This window comes from Mirounga leonina, unplaced genomic scaffold, assembly GCF_011800145.1.
Source record: "Mirounga leonina isolate KUSES-001 unplaced genomic scaffold, KU_Mleo_1.0 Mir_151, whole genome shotgun sequence".
Taxonomy (NCBI): Eukaryota; Metazoa; Chordata; class Mammalia; order Carnivora; family Phocidae; genus Mirounga; species Mirounga leonina.
In genome coordinates, this window is record NW_023270377.1 from 76,559,209 (window position 1) to 76,576,302 (window position 17,094).

General features: G+C 35.9%; 1 protein-coding gene across 2 annotated transcripts in view; it reads left to right on the forward strand.

Moving 5' to 3' along the window:
* STAM2 (signal transducing adaptor molecule 2) overlaps positions 1–17,094 on the forward strand; it is a 50,303-nt gene that overhangs the window by 18,670 nt on the left and 14,539 nt on the right. For both annotated transcript variants that reach the window (XM_035008029.1, XM_035008030.1), the window contains exons 2-8: positions 2,114–2,198; positions 4,462–4,537; positions 4,653–4,751; positions 5,683–5,829; positions 7,541–7,610; positions 8,195–8,381; positions 15,685–15,779. In XM_035008029.1, the coding sequence (XP_034863920.1) occupies positions 2,114–2,198; positions 4,462–4,537; positions 4,653–4,751; positions 5,683–5,829; positions 7,541–7,610; positions 8,195–8,381; positions 15,685–15,779 (759 nt within the window). The remainder of the gene's footprint in view (positions 1–2,113; positions 2,199–4,461; positions 4,538–4,652; positions 4,752–5,682; positions 5,830–7,540; positions 7,611–8,194; positions 8,382–15,684; positions 15,780–17,094) is intronic.

Genomic DNA, 17,094 nt, shown 5'->3' on the forward strand with positions numbered 1-17,094 from the left:
AATGTTTCTAAAGTGGTAATTTTTATATCCCTCTCTCTCTAATAGCAGAAAAAAAAGTATTTCTTGATTTTATAATTTTATAAAAAATTGAGTAGGGACACCTGGGTGGCTCAGTCAGTTAAGCACATGCCTTCAGCTCAGGTCATGATGCCAGGGTTGTGGGATTGAGGCCCGCATTGGGCTCCCTGCTCAGTGGGGAGCCTGCTTCTCCTTCTGCCTGCCGCTCCCCTCTGCTTGTGCTCGTTCTCTCTCTCTTTCTCACAAATAAAATCTTAAAAAAAAAAGTAAAAATGCAGTGTAATGCAGTCATTATATTCTCATCTTGCTTTTTAAAAATTTTACTTTTTAATTTTTATTTCAATTATGAAATGCTTCAGACCACAAAAACATGCTGAGAATAAAATAATCTCTAGATATTCCGTGCCTAACTTAATAAACAAAACTTTATAAATACAAGTAAGCCCCTGTATACCCCCCATCCTATCTCCAGTTTGATGTTTACCACTATTACGCATTTTATTAATATTTCTACTACCTATATAAGTATCACTAGAGAATATAGTGTTTTCGAATATTTTAAAACTTTATATGAACATTCATATAGAGTGAGAATGTAAAATGGAACAGCTGCTTTAGAAAACTGTTTGCCAAGTTCCTAAAAAAATTAAGCATAGAATTACCACACAACTCAGCACTTTTCTTAGATATATACTAAGGAGAGAAGTATGTACCACACAAAACTTGTACAGAAATGTTCATAGCAACATTGCATTATTCATATTAGCCAAAAAGTTAAAAAATGAAACAAAACTGAACAACAACCAAATGTTCAGCTGGTGAATGGATAAATAAAATGAAGCATATCTACAGTGGAATATTGTTCAGCAATAAAATTAACAAGTACTGATACATGCGTCAACATGGATGAACTTGAAAACATTCTACTAAATAAAAGCTAGTCACAAAAAGCCATATATTGTATGATTCTCTTTATACGAGAAGTCCAGATTAGGCAAATTTATAGAAATGGATTCATGGTTGTCTAGGGTGGGGGTTATGGGGGGACATTGGGCTGTGACTGCCAATGGGTATGGATTTCTTTTTAGGGTGATGAAATGTTCTAGAATTAGATAATGGTGATAGTTGCACAAGTCTGTGAATATGCTAAAAAAATCAAATTGTACACTTTAGACGGGTGAATTGTATTGGGATGTGAATTATATCTCAGTAAAGCTGTTTAGAAAGTTTATGTGAGGGCACCTGGGTGGCTCAGACGGTTAAGCGTCTGCCTTCGGCTCAGGTCATGATCCCAGGGTCCTGGGATCGAGTCCCGCATCAGGCTCCCTGCTCCTTGGGAGCCTGCTTCTCCCTCTGCTTTTCTCTCTCTCTCTCTCTCTCTCTCTCTCTCTCTCTCTCTCTCTCTCTGTCTCTCATGAATAAATAAATAAAATCTTAAAAAAAAAAGTTTATGTGAATGTTATATATTCTACTATTAGCTTTTTAAACTCAGTGTAAACCAAATCATTATATTTTGGGATTTATACATTTTTGTACATTTAGTTCTGTATAACTCATTTTCACGTCCAACTGTATGAATTTACTATATTTTATTAATCCATTTTCCTTTTTTGCTCTTTAAAAGCAATGCTTTTGTGAAGAGTCTAATCCATATTTCCTTATATGATGATATATTTTTATTTTATTTTATTATTATTATTTTTTTAAGTTCAACACAGGGTTGAACTCACACCCCTGAGATCAGGACCTGAGCTGATATCAAGAGTCAGACACTTAACTGAGCCACCCAGGCGTGCCAATGATGACACATTTTTAAGGCGTTCTTCCAAATTAGAATTTGATAGGATTATTGATGATTTGTAATTTATTTAGTGTTATTTAACTATTTAGAAGACATTTTATTGGTGTACCTTAGAACATTTAATTCATATAGTTTTAAAATTTAAAGTTGAAAGTAGTAGAATTACTCTGTCTTAAGTTTTTCAGTTTTTTATATTTGGCAAAAGAAAAGGGCTTCTTAACTACTGTGCCTTTCTTAGTATTTTATTGTCAAGTGTGACATGTCCTAATTTTTGTGTATGCTGATATCTTATAGAAAAAGCCACAAATGAGTACAACACTACAGAAGATTGGAGTCTTATTATGGACATATGTGACAAAGTTGGAAGCACTCCTAATGGGTAAGAGTCCCCGTCATGCCCAATGAATGTCTAGGAGCTTCATAACCTGTGTCTCTTTCCCTGATGTAACTTTGAAAGGAAAATGGAATTTTACTCTTTACTTTTGGGGGACAAAAGTTAAGAGATCCTGGTGGCCAGATTTGTGGGATTAACCTCCTCCTGAAAGAACAAGGGGCAAAGAGTTCAGCTGAAAACCTGAGATATATAAAGCTTTGACGCACTAGGGACACATGTTAACAATGAATAGACTAGTTATTTAGGGAATTCCCCTGTGACTTAGACATGTATGGGAGTCTTTTAATAATGAAGTAGATAAATAACGTATGTAATAGAGTGAAGAAGCCCTTCAATAATGAGTAGGTAAATATAATAACATCATTATGAAAAAGTGAATATAAATAAGGGTGCTTTTGTAGGGGGAATACAGCACATAAGCTGAACTGATTATACTTTAGAAGACTGATAAAAGCATTTAACATTACAGCTTTTCAGGGTACCTTCATACATGTTTATACTTACACCTTTGAAGACTATGTAACTTGCACTTTTTTTTTTAAGATAAGAATTTGCTGTCTGAACACTAAATCTGTCTTGAAGAAACAAGAAGATAATTTATATGACATAGTTCTCTTGTGTTGATCTTTTGGAAATTATTTGGCTCTTTTTTAAAATTTTTATTTAGATTCACTTAATTAACATATAATGTATTATTAGTTTCAGAGGTAGAGGTCAGTGATTCATCAGTCATATAATACCCAGTGCTCATTACATCACATGCCCTCCTCAGTGTCCATCACCCAATTCCCCCATTCCCCCACCCCCTTCCCCTCCAGCAACCCTCAGTTTGTTTCCTATGATTAAGAATCTCTTATGGTTTGTCTCCCTCTCTGATTTCATCTTGTTTTATTTTTTCCTCTCTTCTCCTATGATCCCCTATTTTGTTACTTAAATTCCACATATGAGTGAGATCATATGGTAATTGTCTTTCTCTGATTGACTTAATTCGCTTAGCATAATACCCTCTAGTTCCATGCATGTCGTTACAAATGGCAAATTTTCATTTTTTGATGGCTGAGTAGTATTCTGTTGTGTGTGTGTGTATGTGTGTGTACCACATCTTCTTTATCCATTCATCTGTTGACGGACATCTAAGCTCTTTCTATAGTTTGGCTATTGTGAACATTGCTGCTATAAACATTAGAGCGCAGGTTCCCCTTCGGATCACTACATTTTCAGCTTTTTGAGGAACCTCTATACTGTTTTCCAGAGTGGCTGCACCAGCTTGCATTCCCACCAACAGTGTAAGAGGGTGCCCCTTTCTCCACATCCCCGCCATCTGTTGTTTCCTGACTTGTTAATTTTAGCCATTCTGACCATTGTATGGTGGTATCTCACTGTGGTTTTGATTTGTATTACTTTCATGCTGAGTGATGTTGAACATTTTTTCATGTGTCTGTTGTCCATTTGTATGTCTTTGGAGAAATGTTTGTTCATGTCTTCTGCCCATTTCTTGACTGGATTTTTTTGTTTTTTTGGGTATTGAGTTTGATAAGTTCTTTATAGATTTTGGATATTAGCTCTTTATCTGATAAGACATTTGCAAATACCTTCTCCCATTCTGTCGGTTGTCTTTTGGTTTTGTTGACCGTTTCCTTTGCTGTGGAAAAGCTTTTTATCTTGATGAAGTCCCAATAGTAGTTCATTTTTGCCCTTGCTTCCCTTGCCTCTGGCAACGTGTCTAGCAAGAAGTTGCTGCAGCTGAGGTCAAAGAGGTTGCTGCCTGTGTTCTCTTTTAGAGGAAATTATTTGGTTCTTGATATGGGATATACAACCTTTGCAACAAGCTCCTCCTTTTTTTTAGAGTTCCGCAGTTCTATGAACAAAATATTATGTGGAATCATTTTACAGATGTATTCCTTTAATGAAGTGAAGTTTGCAGGATTTTTTTTTTTTTAAAGATTTTATTTATTCATTTGAGACACAGAGATACAGAGTGAGAGAGAGAAAGCATGAGCAGGGAGAGAGGCAGAGGGAGAGGGAGAAGTAGGCTCCTCACTGAGCCAGGAGCCCGATGTGGGGCTCGATCCCAGGACCCTGGGATCATGACCTGAGCCGAAGGCAGACGCTTAACCATCTGAGCCACCCAGGTGCCCCAGGATTTTATTTTTAAATTTAAAGTTATTTGATAGTAGAATGCCTTATATTTTTAATGTTTAAGTTGAAACTCTGAATAAATGCTTAATATTCTTCATTTTTTTCTTAGAGCAAAAGATTGCCTAAAAGCCATAATGAAAAGGGTAAATCATAAGGTTCCTCATGTTGCTCTGCAGGCGTTAACTGTAAGTAAAAGTCAGCTTATTATTTGACCCAAATTTTAAATGTGTATTTATTTCAGTAAGTTAAGTAAGATAATATCTCAACATTTGTATATTGATTTTTTATTTTAATTAATAGCTTCTTGGGGCTTGTGTGGCAAACTGTGGAAAGATATTTCATTTAGAAGTATGTTCCCGTGATTTTGCAACAGAAGTACGTGCTGTGATAAAAAATAAGGTAAATTTTAAGAAGAGAAGAAATTTAAGTCATTAAAAAGTACATACACTGTCTGTCATTTTAACTATGTATAGCATTAATAAAGTTGTATTATGAATGAAATCACTTTTAGCTAAGTTTGAAATGAAATAAACTTTCTGTTCTAAAACTTGATGTTTTCATTTGTAGCACCAAAAACTGTTTTCCTTCCCAAAGCATATATACTTGTGATAATAGCTAATCTTTATTTAGAGTTAGTAAACAGTCACTGCTTTAAGGGTTTTACATGGACTGTCTTGTTTAATGCTCTTAATAACCCTTAAAAGTTAGATTCTCTTGTCATTCCTATTTTATAAATGCAGAAGCTGAGGCTTAGAGAGAAGTTCAGTAACTTGTCCCAGGTCATGCAGCTAGTACGTGGCACGGCTGAAGTTCAGATCCAGGTTTCTAGAACTTAAGAGTCCAAACCAACCACTCGGCTGTACTGATTCACACTAGAGATGACAAGCAAAGAGGACCTTTATTTTAGAGCAGGGTTGGGGGTGCTTCACAATAGGGTTTCTGTTACTGATTTCTTTGGGATAGAAACTCTGAAGCTTCTCTTGCTATTAGTGGCAAAAATCCAGGAATTTTAGTTTAGTTGATATAAAAAGCTTAATCTGATATTGAGCATATTAAAAAAAAATAGAAGAAATAACCTCTGAGTATAAAAGATCTGTTGTCATTATAGTAAGAGTTAGAAATTGATGTTAAAAGGGTAATTTTACAAGAAACAGCTCTATCTTAAAACGAAAACAGGCATTTATCAAGCACTCATCGAGGCTAGGGATTGATTGGTGGACTTTTGTTGATGTTTGTATAATTAAAGAGAATTTTGGTGATAATCTGTTAAATAATTCAAGTACTTACTTTAACCATAGTTTTATTTCTTTCTTTGCCTTGCCTTTAAAAGGCTCATCCTAAAGTATGTGAAAAACTTAAGTCTTTAATGGTGGAATGGTCAGAAGAGTTTCAGAAGGATCCTCAGTTTAGTCTAATATCTGCAACTATTAAATCTATGAAGGAAGAAGGAATTACCTTTCCTCCAGCAGGTTCTCAGGTAAGAGATTCATTTAGATCCGTGGTTGGCCTTACACTATTTTGAAGGTATGTATCTTATATAAAAACTAGGCAAGGTCTGTCGTAATCATCCCTTCCCACCTCTCCTCTCCAGGTGCCTGAGATAGTGCCTTATATTTAGTAGATGTTTCAATTGTTGAGGGAATTTCTTTTATATATCAGAACTTTGAGAAGTGAATCAGCGATAAATAATCTGTTTAAGGCTAGAGTCATGCAAAAGGCATAGATGTATGAGGGAGCCCTTATGTTTAAGAAATTTATAGCAAGGGGCGCCTGGGTGGCTCAGTTGGTTAAGCAACTGCCTTCGGCTCAGGTCATGATCCCAGAGTCCCGGGATCGAGTCCCGCATCAGGCTCCCTGCTCGGCAGGGAGTCTGCTTCTCCCTCTGACCCTCCTCCCTCTCATGCTCTCTGTCTCTCATTCTCTCTCTCGCAAATAAATAAAATCTAAAAAAAAAAAAAAGAAAAAAGAAAAATTTATAGTAAATGTGGAGGGTAGCTATATACGTGGGAAAAATAACTAAATTGTAAGTGACACATATGGATGAGGGAGGGGTAACAAAGACTAGATGCCAGAAGAGAGGTAACTACAGACTGGGATGGTAAAGAGGTAGAATTTTTAGACTGGAATGTATTCCAATAGATAGGAGGGAGGAGGTCCTATTGGGGAAGGAATGCTACGAACAAATTCATGGAATTGAGAAACCTCAAGACCTGTTTGTTGAAGAGTGAATTTGCGTGGAGTGAATGGCTTACATATAGATGAGTGGAACTATAAGACTAGAAATTTATTTGAGGAGGTAGGGAATAGCTTTAGTAGGACAGGGGTGGAGGTAGGGATAATGAGTCACAGAGTGGGCTATTTAAGTGTGGGAGAAGAACGCTATCTTGAGTTTTGCTTCGGTGCCTCTTGCCTTCCACTTCATATTAGGATACGGGCTAGGGAAAGAAACTAAGAGGGCGAGAAATGTATATTTTATTTTAATTTAGACTGTAGACTAAAGAGACAGAAAGAATCTTTAGAGTTGACCAGAACTAAGGATTTGGGGACAAAAACCTTACAAGTAATGAAAGCAAGCATTTTTCTGCTCTGTCTTCGTATGTCAAAAACCTGTGTTTAAAGAACTGGTTGATGGTTCAGAATCCTGGACGTCTCTGTCTTGCGTGCCTTTAAATTTAAACATGACCTTCCTAAGTCCTCTACTGTGCCTGAAGAAGCACCAAGATTCAAGTACAATGAATACTAAATGAGAGCTTAACGTGTATTCCTAGAACTGCACCCATTGTCTCTGTCCGCCCTCTCTCTTCAATAATTATCATGGCTTCTTGCTGCCGCTTCTTGTGGAGCTTGATGCCCCTCACTGAATAAGAGACCTTGGACAGTTGAGATCAGGGAAGTACGATCAGGAGAGATTCGTATTTAAGTACTTTCTGTATGCCATGTTCTGTATCAGATACTAAGATGGATGCAAAATCTAATCCAGTTTGTGCCCTTTGTGAATTTATAATGTTTTCTTGAAAATTCTGATGTTTTGTTTTAGTATTTGAAAACTGCTACTTAAAATTTTTACAAAGAACTTCACTTTTAAAAGAAACTCATCAGTTTTTAAAAAATTAACATGTGCAAGTAATTATAGAGCTTGTGTTTTCTTTGAAACGGTGGCTGTGTTCATTTTACTCATACATTTACAGACTGTCTCATCTGCTGCCAAGAATGGTACATCATCGAACAAAAACAAAGAAGATGAAGACATAGCTAAAGGTAAATGCTCAAGCATGTATAATTTAGTGTTGCTTAAAACATCCTTGCCAGAACAATTTATTTAAATAAAAATTATAATCAAACTGGGTATACTTTTAGTATTTTACCTCAAATCTAGTAGGGTCTGAAAAGTAAGGAAAACAATTGATATGATACAATATTGATTTAATTCATAATCCTTGTCAGTAATATGTATTTAATGTCCTACCTTTGAAGAGATTTCATTTCACCTTTTCTTTAATGCCAAAGTTATGAGTCAAGCACAGAAATATGTTCACGGCTTGTCCTATATGGAAAGCTACCCATATTATAATGTCACAATCTGTTTGCTATAAAAATAATAGCTGCTGTATATGACAGACTGTGATAATAAGGAATGAGCAAAAACTTTATTTAAAAAAAAAAAGTCATGATTTTCTGCCCTGACCTCCCACGTCCCAAGAAAGTTAACTATTTAGCATTTAACTGGACAAATAAAATACTCACTTCATTTATTCTTATTAAGTATTACATTATTAAACTTTAAAAAAAATCAGAATTAATTCTGGCTTCTTCATTTCTTGCATTTCAATTTTTCAAATTAGCTATTGAATTATCATTGCAAGAACAGAAGCAGCAGCATGCAGAAACAAAATCCTTATATCCATCTGCAGAAATTCAGTTAAATAATAAAGTTGCAAGGAAAGTGAGAGCTTTATATGATTTTGAAGCCGTTGAGGACAATGAACTCACCTTTAAACATGGTGAAATTATTATTGTTTTGGATGACAGGTAAGTTTTATATCTTTATTTCTGGAATATTTTGAAGTTATTAAGTATAATATTCTTTATTTAGAATCCTGGATATTCAGGTCTTTGACTTTGGTGTATTTAAATCATAATAGAGCCTTTTCATACCTTAATTTTTTTCTAAAATAAAAGTTAGACTAGGTGATGTGAATTCCTTATTTTGTTAAATTTGGTAGTATTTTTTATATCTTGGATAAAAGATGTATTAAATAATGTTGCTTATCACAGTTGTGAAGCATAAATATGTCATCATCTGAATACATTTACATTGGGGAGTTGTGTATATCAAAATTACTGGCAAAAATAACAGCCTTTAGGAAGAAATACAGCTATATTATTATTTTTTTTTTTTTAATTTTTTTTTTTAAGAGCGGGAGAGAGGGAGAGGAAGGGAGTAGGTAGAGAATCTCAAGCTGACTCCACGCCCAGCTCAAAGTCCAATGGTGGGCTTGAGTTCACAACCCCGGGGATCAAGACCTGAGCTGAAACCAAGAGTCGGATGCTTAACCAACTGAGCCACCCAGGCGCCCCAGCTATATTATCTGATAAAAGCAACCAAAAGCTACACTCAGTTCTTCCCCAATTCTTAACTTGCTACTCTACTCTTCCTCACAATTTCTCTATCATTTAAAGTTATAGTAAAGAATAGATCTATTGTATATCTGAGGCTAATATAATATTGTATGCCAACTACACTTCAACTTTTAAAAAAAGGATAGATCTGTCTCTATTGGGCCTAATTCTATTTTTTACTTTGGTTTTAAAAGAAGTTGATGAAATTTAGCAAGGGTGACTCCTAACAGCTTGTTGCTGCGAACAGAGATTGCAGATGCATTTGGTATCTGTTATAAATAACTTAGTAAGGATATATTAGTCTAGTGCGTTTTTAAATGAGTAGATACACAAAATGGTTTTACTTTCCCACAGTGAATAGTTACTAAGAAAATGTTATGTAATAGGCTCTGTTTATATAAAAAATGAATGAGGACACAGTTCTGTCTTCTAAAATCTAGACTAACTAGAGTTAAAATTTCTGTAGATATTTGTATGGAATACAGATTGTGAATGCCATGAAAGAGGTAATGTTGGGGTCCAGTAGCGACCAGATTTGTACCAGGTACAGCATCTGGGAAAGAAGGCTTAACCAGGGGGTTCATTTCAGGTGAACTTTGGTTTTGATGGGATAGGAAAAATTTTGCAAGAAATTGAGAATAAGAAAAAGAAGGTCTCTTAGGCAGTCAAGAAAGTAATCATTTTTCTTCTTTAAATTTTTTTTTTTTTAATAATCATTCGGAGTGGAACACATCCCTGAATGAGAGTAAATAAATATTAAGGTGCAGAAGTAGTTCAGTAGACTGAACACAGAGTCTGAAATGTCAGGCTTCTTAGTGTAGTTTTAGTTAGAATATTCACAAAAGAACTTAGGCTTATACTTCAGGTACTCCTATACAACTAGAAAATTGAATTTGTGAAGTGAATAGAGACTAAACTACAATATGAGTAGTTTTTGCTCTAAGATACAAATTTTGAGTGTTTTATGTAGTGAGAAAATATTCTAAAATAAATTGCTGTTTGGAGCCTCCTGGGTGGTGCAGTTGGTTGAGCAACTGATTCTTGATTTCGGCTCCGGTTGTGATCCTAGGGTCATGAGTTCCAGCCCCAAGTCAGGCTCTGTGCTCATTGTGGAGTCTGCTTCAGATTCTCTCTTCCTCTCCCCCTACCCCTCCCACTCATGCACACTCCCTTGCGCATTCCCCCACTCCCCGCTGTCTCTAAAATAAATAAGTCTTTAAAAAAATAAACTAAATTGCTACTTACAAGTAAGTAAGTAGAGTACTGATTAATGGCACAGGTACTTTATCACTTACCTTCAGCAGCCCTGTACCACCCTGTGTTTTGATAACTCAAATCTCTGACTTTTTCTTTTGTACCTGTTGTGAGTACCGAATGTATCCCTTGACATCATTGATGTTCACGTGGCACTATACTCTTACTGCAGTCTACAGGCTTGCAGTGAGTAAAGGGTTATGTTGCTGTGCTGCATGTGTCTTTCCACACATGTTTAAGCACAAAGTCATTTAACAACTTAGACTCATATAAAAGTATTTTCAGTTGAGACTTAACACTGCAAAAGAGAACTTTTTTCTTTATAACTTCTAGGAGGATTCAACATGAATATGATGGAATATGTAGATTGATTGCTGTCATTTTAATGATAGGATACCCCAATCTTAAAGTTCTATAGATATGCTCATTAATACCTGTAGGTTAAATGTTGTCATTCTGGGTGATAGATTATCACTGGCAAGATTTTTAAGCACAAATGCAAACTTGGGTCCTAAAGTTAAATGGCAGTCTTCAGTTAAAGAGATCATCTAGGTGATCCAGAATATGACTGTATTCATTGTTTTTATATTGCTGTGGAAATGAAAGCATAAAATTAAAATTTTCATATGTAGAATTTGAAGTGCCTTGAAGATACATCATTCTTGGACCTCAGCTTAAGAAACACAGAACTAATAGAAAAGGCACACATTTCTTATTAACAGAATATACCAAAAAAAGAAAAAACAAAACCACCTTTTCACTTTCTACATTTTTAGCTTTATCTCACCACTCCTTGTTTGTTCTTTATGTACTCTTTCAAATAATCAAGTAGGATTGGCTCCCTAAATTAAAAAGGTATTTTAAGGAAACAACCTCCCCACAAGATTACCAAGATTTCCAGGTTTATTATTTGTATGTTTGTGGTTTTTCACATGATTATCATATCCATAAAAAAGGCATCAGTTAATCTTGAGCCACTGTCATTACAAAAGTCAGCAAAGGGACCCCTGGGTGGCTCATTCAGTTAAGTGTCTGGCTTGTGATTTCAGCTCAGGTCATGATCTCATGGTTTGTGGTATTGAGCTCCACGTCATACTCCCCACTTAGTGGGGAGTCTGCTTGGGATTCTCTTGAGGAATCTCCCTCTCTCTCTCAAATAAATAAATAAATCTTAAAAAAACAAAAGTCAGCAAATAAGTTGTTTTATTTGAGAAGTCAGTAGCCTAAAAGAGAGACTCAGGTTTTCATTTATTTTAATGGCAGCAGAGCAGATGTCATTTATATTTCCATAGCCCTAATTTCCTTTTCTTCCTAGCAAATGCCAGTTTAATCCAAAACCCATGCAGATTTCACGTCTTCTGAGCAGCCTTTACTCTCTGTCGTTAGTTTCCAATAGTTAGAAGTTCTTTCTCTGTGCTGCTATAGCTCCCTGCACATAATAGCATTGCTCGTACTGTACTGCAGTCACATCTCTACATATGTCTCTCCGGCTATATGATTCTGAAGAGGGTCAGCACTTCCTTGGGTGGGAGGAAGGGGGAAGGAGAAAACAAATCCCACAAGGTAAAGCAAGGTAACATGTTCTTAGTTGGTACAGGAGGGTTGAAAAATACCGCACTAGATTTTCATTCTTGAGGGCAGAAACTGTTTCCATTAGCTTTGTAACTTCAGTGTTTAACCTGATGTCACTTGGCCCCTCTTTGGTAGGCTTTCATAAGTGTTAGCTGTATAATCAGTTAATTGATAGTAAAGTTTCTGTCTTTATCACTTTTCACTCACTTCAGCTGTGATTTATTCTTTTTCTTAATATAAAAAGCTCTAAATATAAATGCTGCATTTAATTATCAAACAATTTATGTAAAATTATAGTGCTGAATTGCCTTAATTTAGAAATTTAAAATTGAACAGTACTTTGTGTCATTAACATTCCAAAGAATCAAAAGATTGTCCATGGAGAGAATGTAGATAGAGCTGGATTAGGGCTAGGAAGGAGTCATCATGCTTTGACATGGCATTTGGTTGTTTTGCCTACTTTTATGCTTTATCAGGGAGTTTGTAGTACTGGTTGGGAGGGAAATAATCTTACATTAGTAGGACCACTGGAGAAGGCTACAGATAAAATTGTTGATAGGTTCAAATAAAACCCACATGTCCATTTCACAGGTTGGGTTTTCTGGTTTTATATAAAAATTCCTCTGAGTTCAGCTGTCCTTTTTAAAATGGAATGTTTAATTTAAAAAAGCATGTAAGAGAATTTCTCATTTTATATAGATATCTGCAGACATAAGAATTGTCAATACGTCAATTATTTTCTGGTTTTAAGAATTTGGGTGATATATAGCTCACATCTTTGTGGTACTTTTTAAATGAAATGATGTTTCAGAGTCCTAGGAGTTAATTCATCCTGAAGTTTCATTTTTAGGAATGTCTATTCAATAAGTCAAATTTTTGGAAAGGAATAGACAAAATTATCATTTCTAGATTCTATGATTATCCATATAGAAGATCCAAGGGACTCAATGGACAAACTATTAAAATTGGTAAGAGTTCATCAGGGTTGTTGGATACAAGCTCAACATACAAAAATCAGTGGGTACTTTAATCACAGCTCTTTAGAAAATGTAATAGAAAAAAATTGCCATTCTCCTTAGTAATAATTATAAATGATCTAGGGATAAATCTAATAAAGATATGTGAGGACTTTATGGAGAAAGTTACAGAATTATTTGAAAGATATAAAGAAATATAAGTATATATAGTATGTTTATTTTTTTAAGATTTATTTATTTGAGAGACAGCACGAGCGGGACGGGCAGAGAGAAAGGGAGAGAGAACTCCAAGCCGACTCTGTGCTGAGTGTGGAGCCCATTACGGGACTGGATCCCAGGACCCTGAGATCATGACCTGAGCTGAAACCAAGAGTCAGATGCTCAACTGAATGCACCACCCAGGCGCCCCTCAAATATATTAAATATAAATGGAGAGAGATACCATATTCATGGTAAAGAAAACTTTAATGTTGTAAAGATTTCATTTTTCCCATATTAATGCATAAATTCAGTGCATTTCTAATTAAAATCCCAATAGGACTTATTTTCAGAGACCTTGAAAACGTTTTAATTTTAACATTAATATGGAGATATGAAAGTATTCAAGAGAAGGTACTTTCCCTGCCAAGTATCAAGGCCTATTAATAAGCTGTAGTAAATAAGTATATAGATAGTTCAACAGAATGGAATCCAGATCCATCTGCCCATGAACAGATAGCAGCCTGCTGTTTGAAAGATAGGATATCCTAAATCAGTAGAAAAAACGATGTGCTATTCAATAAATTTTTGCCGGGATGAATGGCTCTTTATATAGTACAAATAAAACTTTGATTCAGTTTCACGTAGTACATATGGTTTCATTCCAAATGAATTAAAAAACATGGGGTGGGGTGCCTGGGTGGCTCAGTCGATTAAGCCTCCAACTCTTGGTTTCTGCTTAGGTCATGATCTAAGGATTGTGGGATCGAGCTCTGTGTGTCAGGCTCCACGCTCAATGCAGAGTCTGCTTGAGATTCTCTTTCCCTCTCCCTTTGCCCCTCCCCATGCTTGCACACACATGCACTCTCTGTCTCTAAAATAAATGAATCTTTAAGAAAAAAAGAAGACTTAAACATGGGGGAGAGATAAGAAAGAAAACCTAAAACTATTAAGTATATTAGAAAACAGATTTGGGAGTTTAGGGATAGAGAAAGATTTCTTTTTTTTTTTTTAAAGATTTTATTTATTTATTTGACAGAGAGACAGAGAGGGCAGGAACACAAGCAGGGGGAGTGGGAGAGGGAGAAGCAGGCTTCCTGCCGAGTGGGGAGCCCGATGTGGGACTCGATCCCAGGACCCTGAGATCATGACCTGAGCCGAAGGGACCCAAGAAAGATTTCTTTTAAGAAAACTATAAACCGGGCACCTGGGTGGCTCCATCATTAAGCGTCTGCCTTCGGCTCAGGTCATGATCTCAGGGTCCTGGGATCGAGTCCCACATCAGGCTCCCTGCTCTGCACAAAGCCTGCTTCTCCCTCTCCCACTCCCCCTGCTTGTGTTCCTGCCCTCTCTGTCTCTCTCTCTGTCAAATAAATAAATAAAATCTTAAAAAAAAAAACAACTATAAACCATAAAAGAATGCTAAAATTTGATTACATGGAACAAAAAACACCATGCAGTAAAAGAAACTATGAACATACGTTAAAAGACAAGTGACAGTTTGAGAGAAAGTATTTGCATAATTCAAACAGTTGCTATCCAGAATATATAAAGAACTACAGATCCATGAAAAGAGATAAATAGCCCAGTGGAAAAGAAAAGTGGACAGAAAACATGAACAAGCAGTTCATAGAAGAGGCAGTCTGAATGACCGGCAAAACATGTGGATGCTCAGGAAGTGCAAATGAGCATAGCCTTGAGATATGATCTCTCTCCTGTCTGATATCAAGTGTTGCTTGGACAGTTAACAAGCATGAGGGAAAATGACATTCTCACATGCTGCTGAGGGAAGGAAGATGGTGCATTGCCATAAGCACTTAAGAAGACTATTTGGCAGTATTTGGTAAAATGGAAAATGTTTTTATCCTGAGGCCCAGCAAGTCCACATCTGTGAGTAACCTCAAGTATTGTTGCTTGTGTGCCCTAGAATCTAGAATAATCATTACACCAGTCTTTATAAAGTGAAAGACTGGAAATATTTAAGTGTCCATCTGTATGGGGATGGATAAATCAAATATGCTGTATTCGGATGATGGGTCTTTAAAAGGGATAAACAAGGGGCGCCTGGGTGGCTCAGTTGGTAAAGTGGCTGCCTTCGGCTCAGGTCATGCTCCCAGGGTCCTGGGATCGAGCCCCACATTGGGCTCCTTGCTCCACAGGAATCCTGCTTCTCCCTCTCCCACTCCTCCTGCTTGTGTTCCCTCTCTTGCTGTGTCTCTCTCCGTCAAATAAATAAATAAAATCTTTAAAAAAAAAAGGGATAAACAAGATATGAAAATATTAACATATAAAATGTAAAAATCTATAATGATTAATATATATATATATATATATATATATATATATATAAACTTTGCCATAGGTGTATGTAAACAAATGAAAATACACTCATAGGAAGGCTACATACCAGCTTTAGGTAATGGTTTGGTAGGTTGGATGTGGGGTTGGGACTTGGGGTTGTTGATAATTTTTTTTTAAAGCCCAAAATCAGCTATGACTTGTTAATTCGTTCTAAATTTAAATATGGGAATGTGGATGTTTGCTTTACTTGTGCTTTTCTGTATCTTTTATTAAGAACTACTTTTAAATATAGTTGGATATGAACTAGTATTTTCAGAGTAGGCTAAATTTAATTTTTATTTTAATTCCTCTTGCTGCTAATGTACTTGAAATGTAGAAGAACAAATGACATTTTTGTACTGTATTTTCAGTGATGCCAATTGGTGGAAAGGAGAAAATCACAGAGGAATAGGACTCTTCCCATCTAATTTTGTAACAACTAATTTAAACATAGAGTCTGAGTCAGGTAAGTTAAATTTTAGGGAAGATTAAATCTATTAAAGTTTTTTACACTTGAGTTTTATGGTTGTTTTTTTAAGTAATTTCTATGCCCAACATGGGGCTCGAACTAATGACCCTGAGATCAAGAGTCACATGCTCTACTGACTGAGCCAGCCAGGTGCCCTGGTTCAATTTTGAATATAAAGTAGATTGGCATTTTACTCTGTTTTAAATTATTTATAGACAGTACAGTTTAATTTCTTACCAAATTAAAGGGTTAACTTATTCCAAGTCAATTCCAAGAACTAATTTTTTTATGATTTTATTTTAAACTCTGAGAATTAATGTGCATAATTCCATATAAGGCATAAAACAATCTGTGATGACCATGTAGATATTTAATTCAACCTAATTATGGTTTAAGAGGCAGTTTGAATCTTCAGTATAAAGAATATTGGTTTTATTCATCACTGAACCACAGTATCAAAGGGAGTAGGTGGCGGGGTGGGGGCTGGTTGACAAGTGCCAAATGTGATTACAAGGGTTAGGAGTACTCCTAAATTTTAAATTTTTCCTCACCTTGATTTGATCCTAGGGAACTTGAAGCAATAATAAAACAGTATAATTAAGACAGTGGGTTCCTGCTTCAGATCTTCTGCTGTCAACCATGCAGAGAAAGCTTCCATTTGTTATGCAGGCAGAAAGGTGGGGGTTGCTGAGTGTAAAGAACAGCTAATAGTATTACTAATGATGCTCATGATCGGAAATAATACAGTTCACTGGTGTTTGAGTATTCATTTATTAGGTATTTTGCAAAGTCATTGGCTTGCACTATTTCATTTAATCCTCATAACTCTTGAGATAGGTTCTTCTGTTAACCCCATTTTACAGATAAGGAAACTGAGGCTGAGGGTTTATGTGGCTAGTAGGTGATAGAGCCATGATTCTAAAGTCAGCCAGTCTGCTCTTAGATGTACTTATACTGACTCACTGCAGAACATGTCAGTGCTAGTTTGTATTATCGGTGTTAGAGAAAAAACTTAAATTGTGAAAGCTTTGTGCATTGTGGGGAACATCATCTTTGTATGGGTGGACTGAGGCATTCAGTTAAAGTAAACTTGAGAGACTTTAAGACTCATTTAAAGACTGAGTACTTTGCCAGTATTTATACTTTTTATTCCTCTAGTCTGACGCTCTAAGTATTGTGAAAGTTGGAGACGCTGTTTTTTTTGTTGTTTTTTTTTTAAAGATTTTATTTATTTATTTGAGAGAGAGAGAACGAGAGACAGAGAGCAGGAGAGGGAGGAGGGTCAGAGGGAGGAGAAGCAGACTCCCTGCCG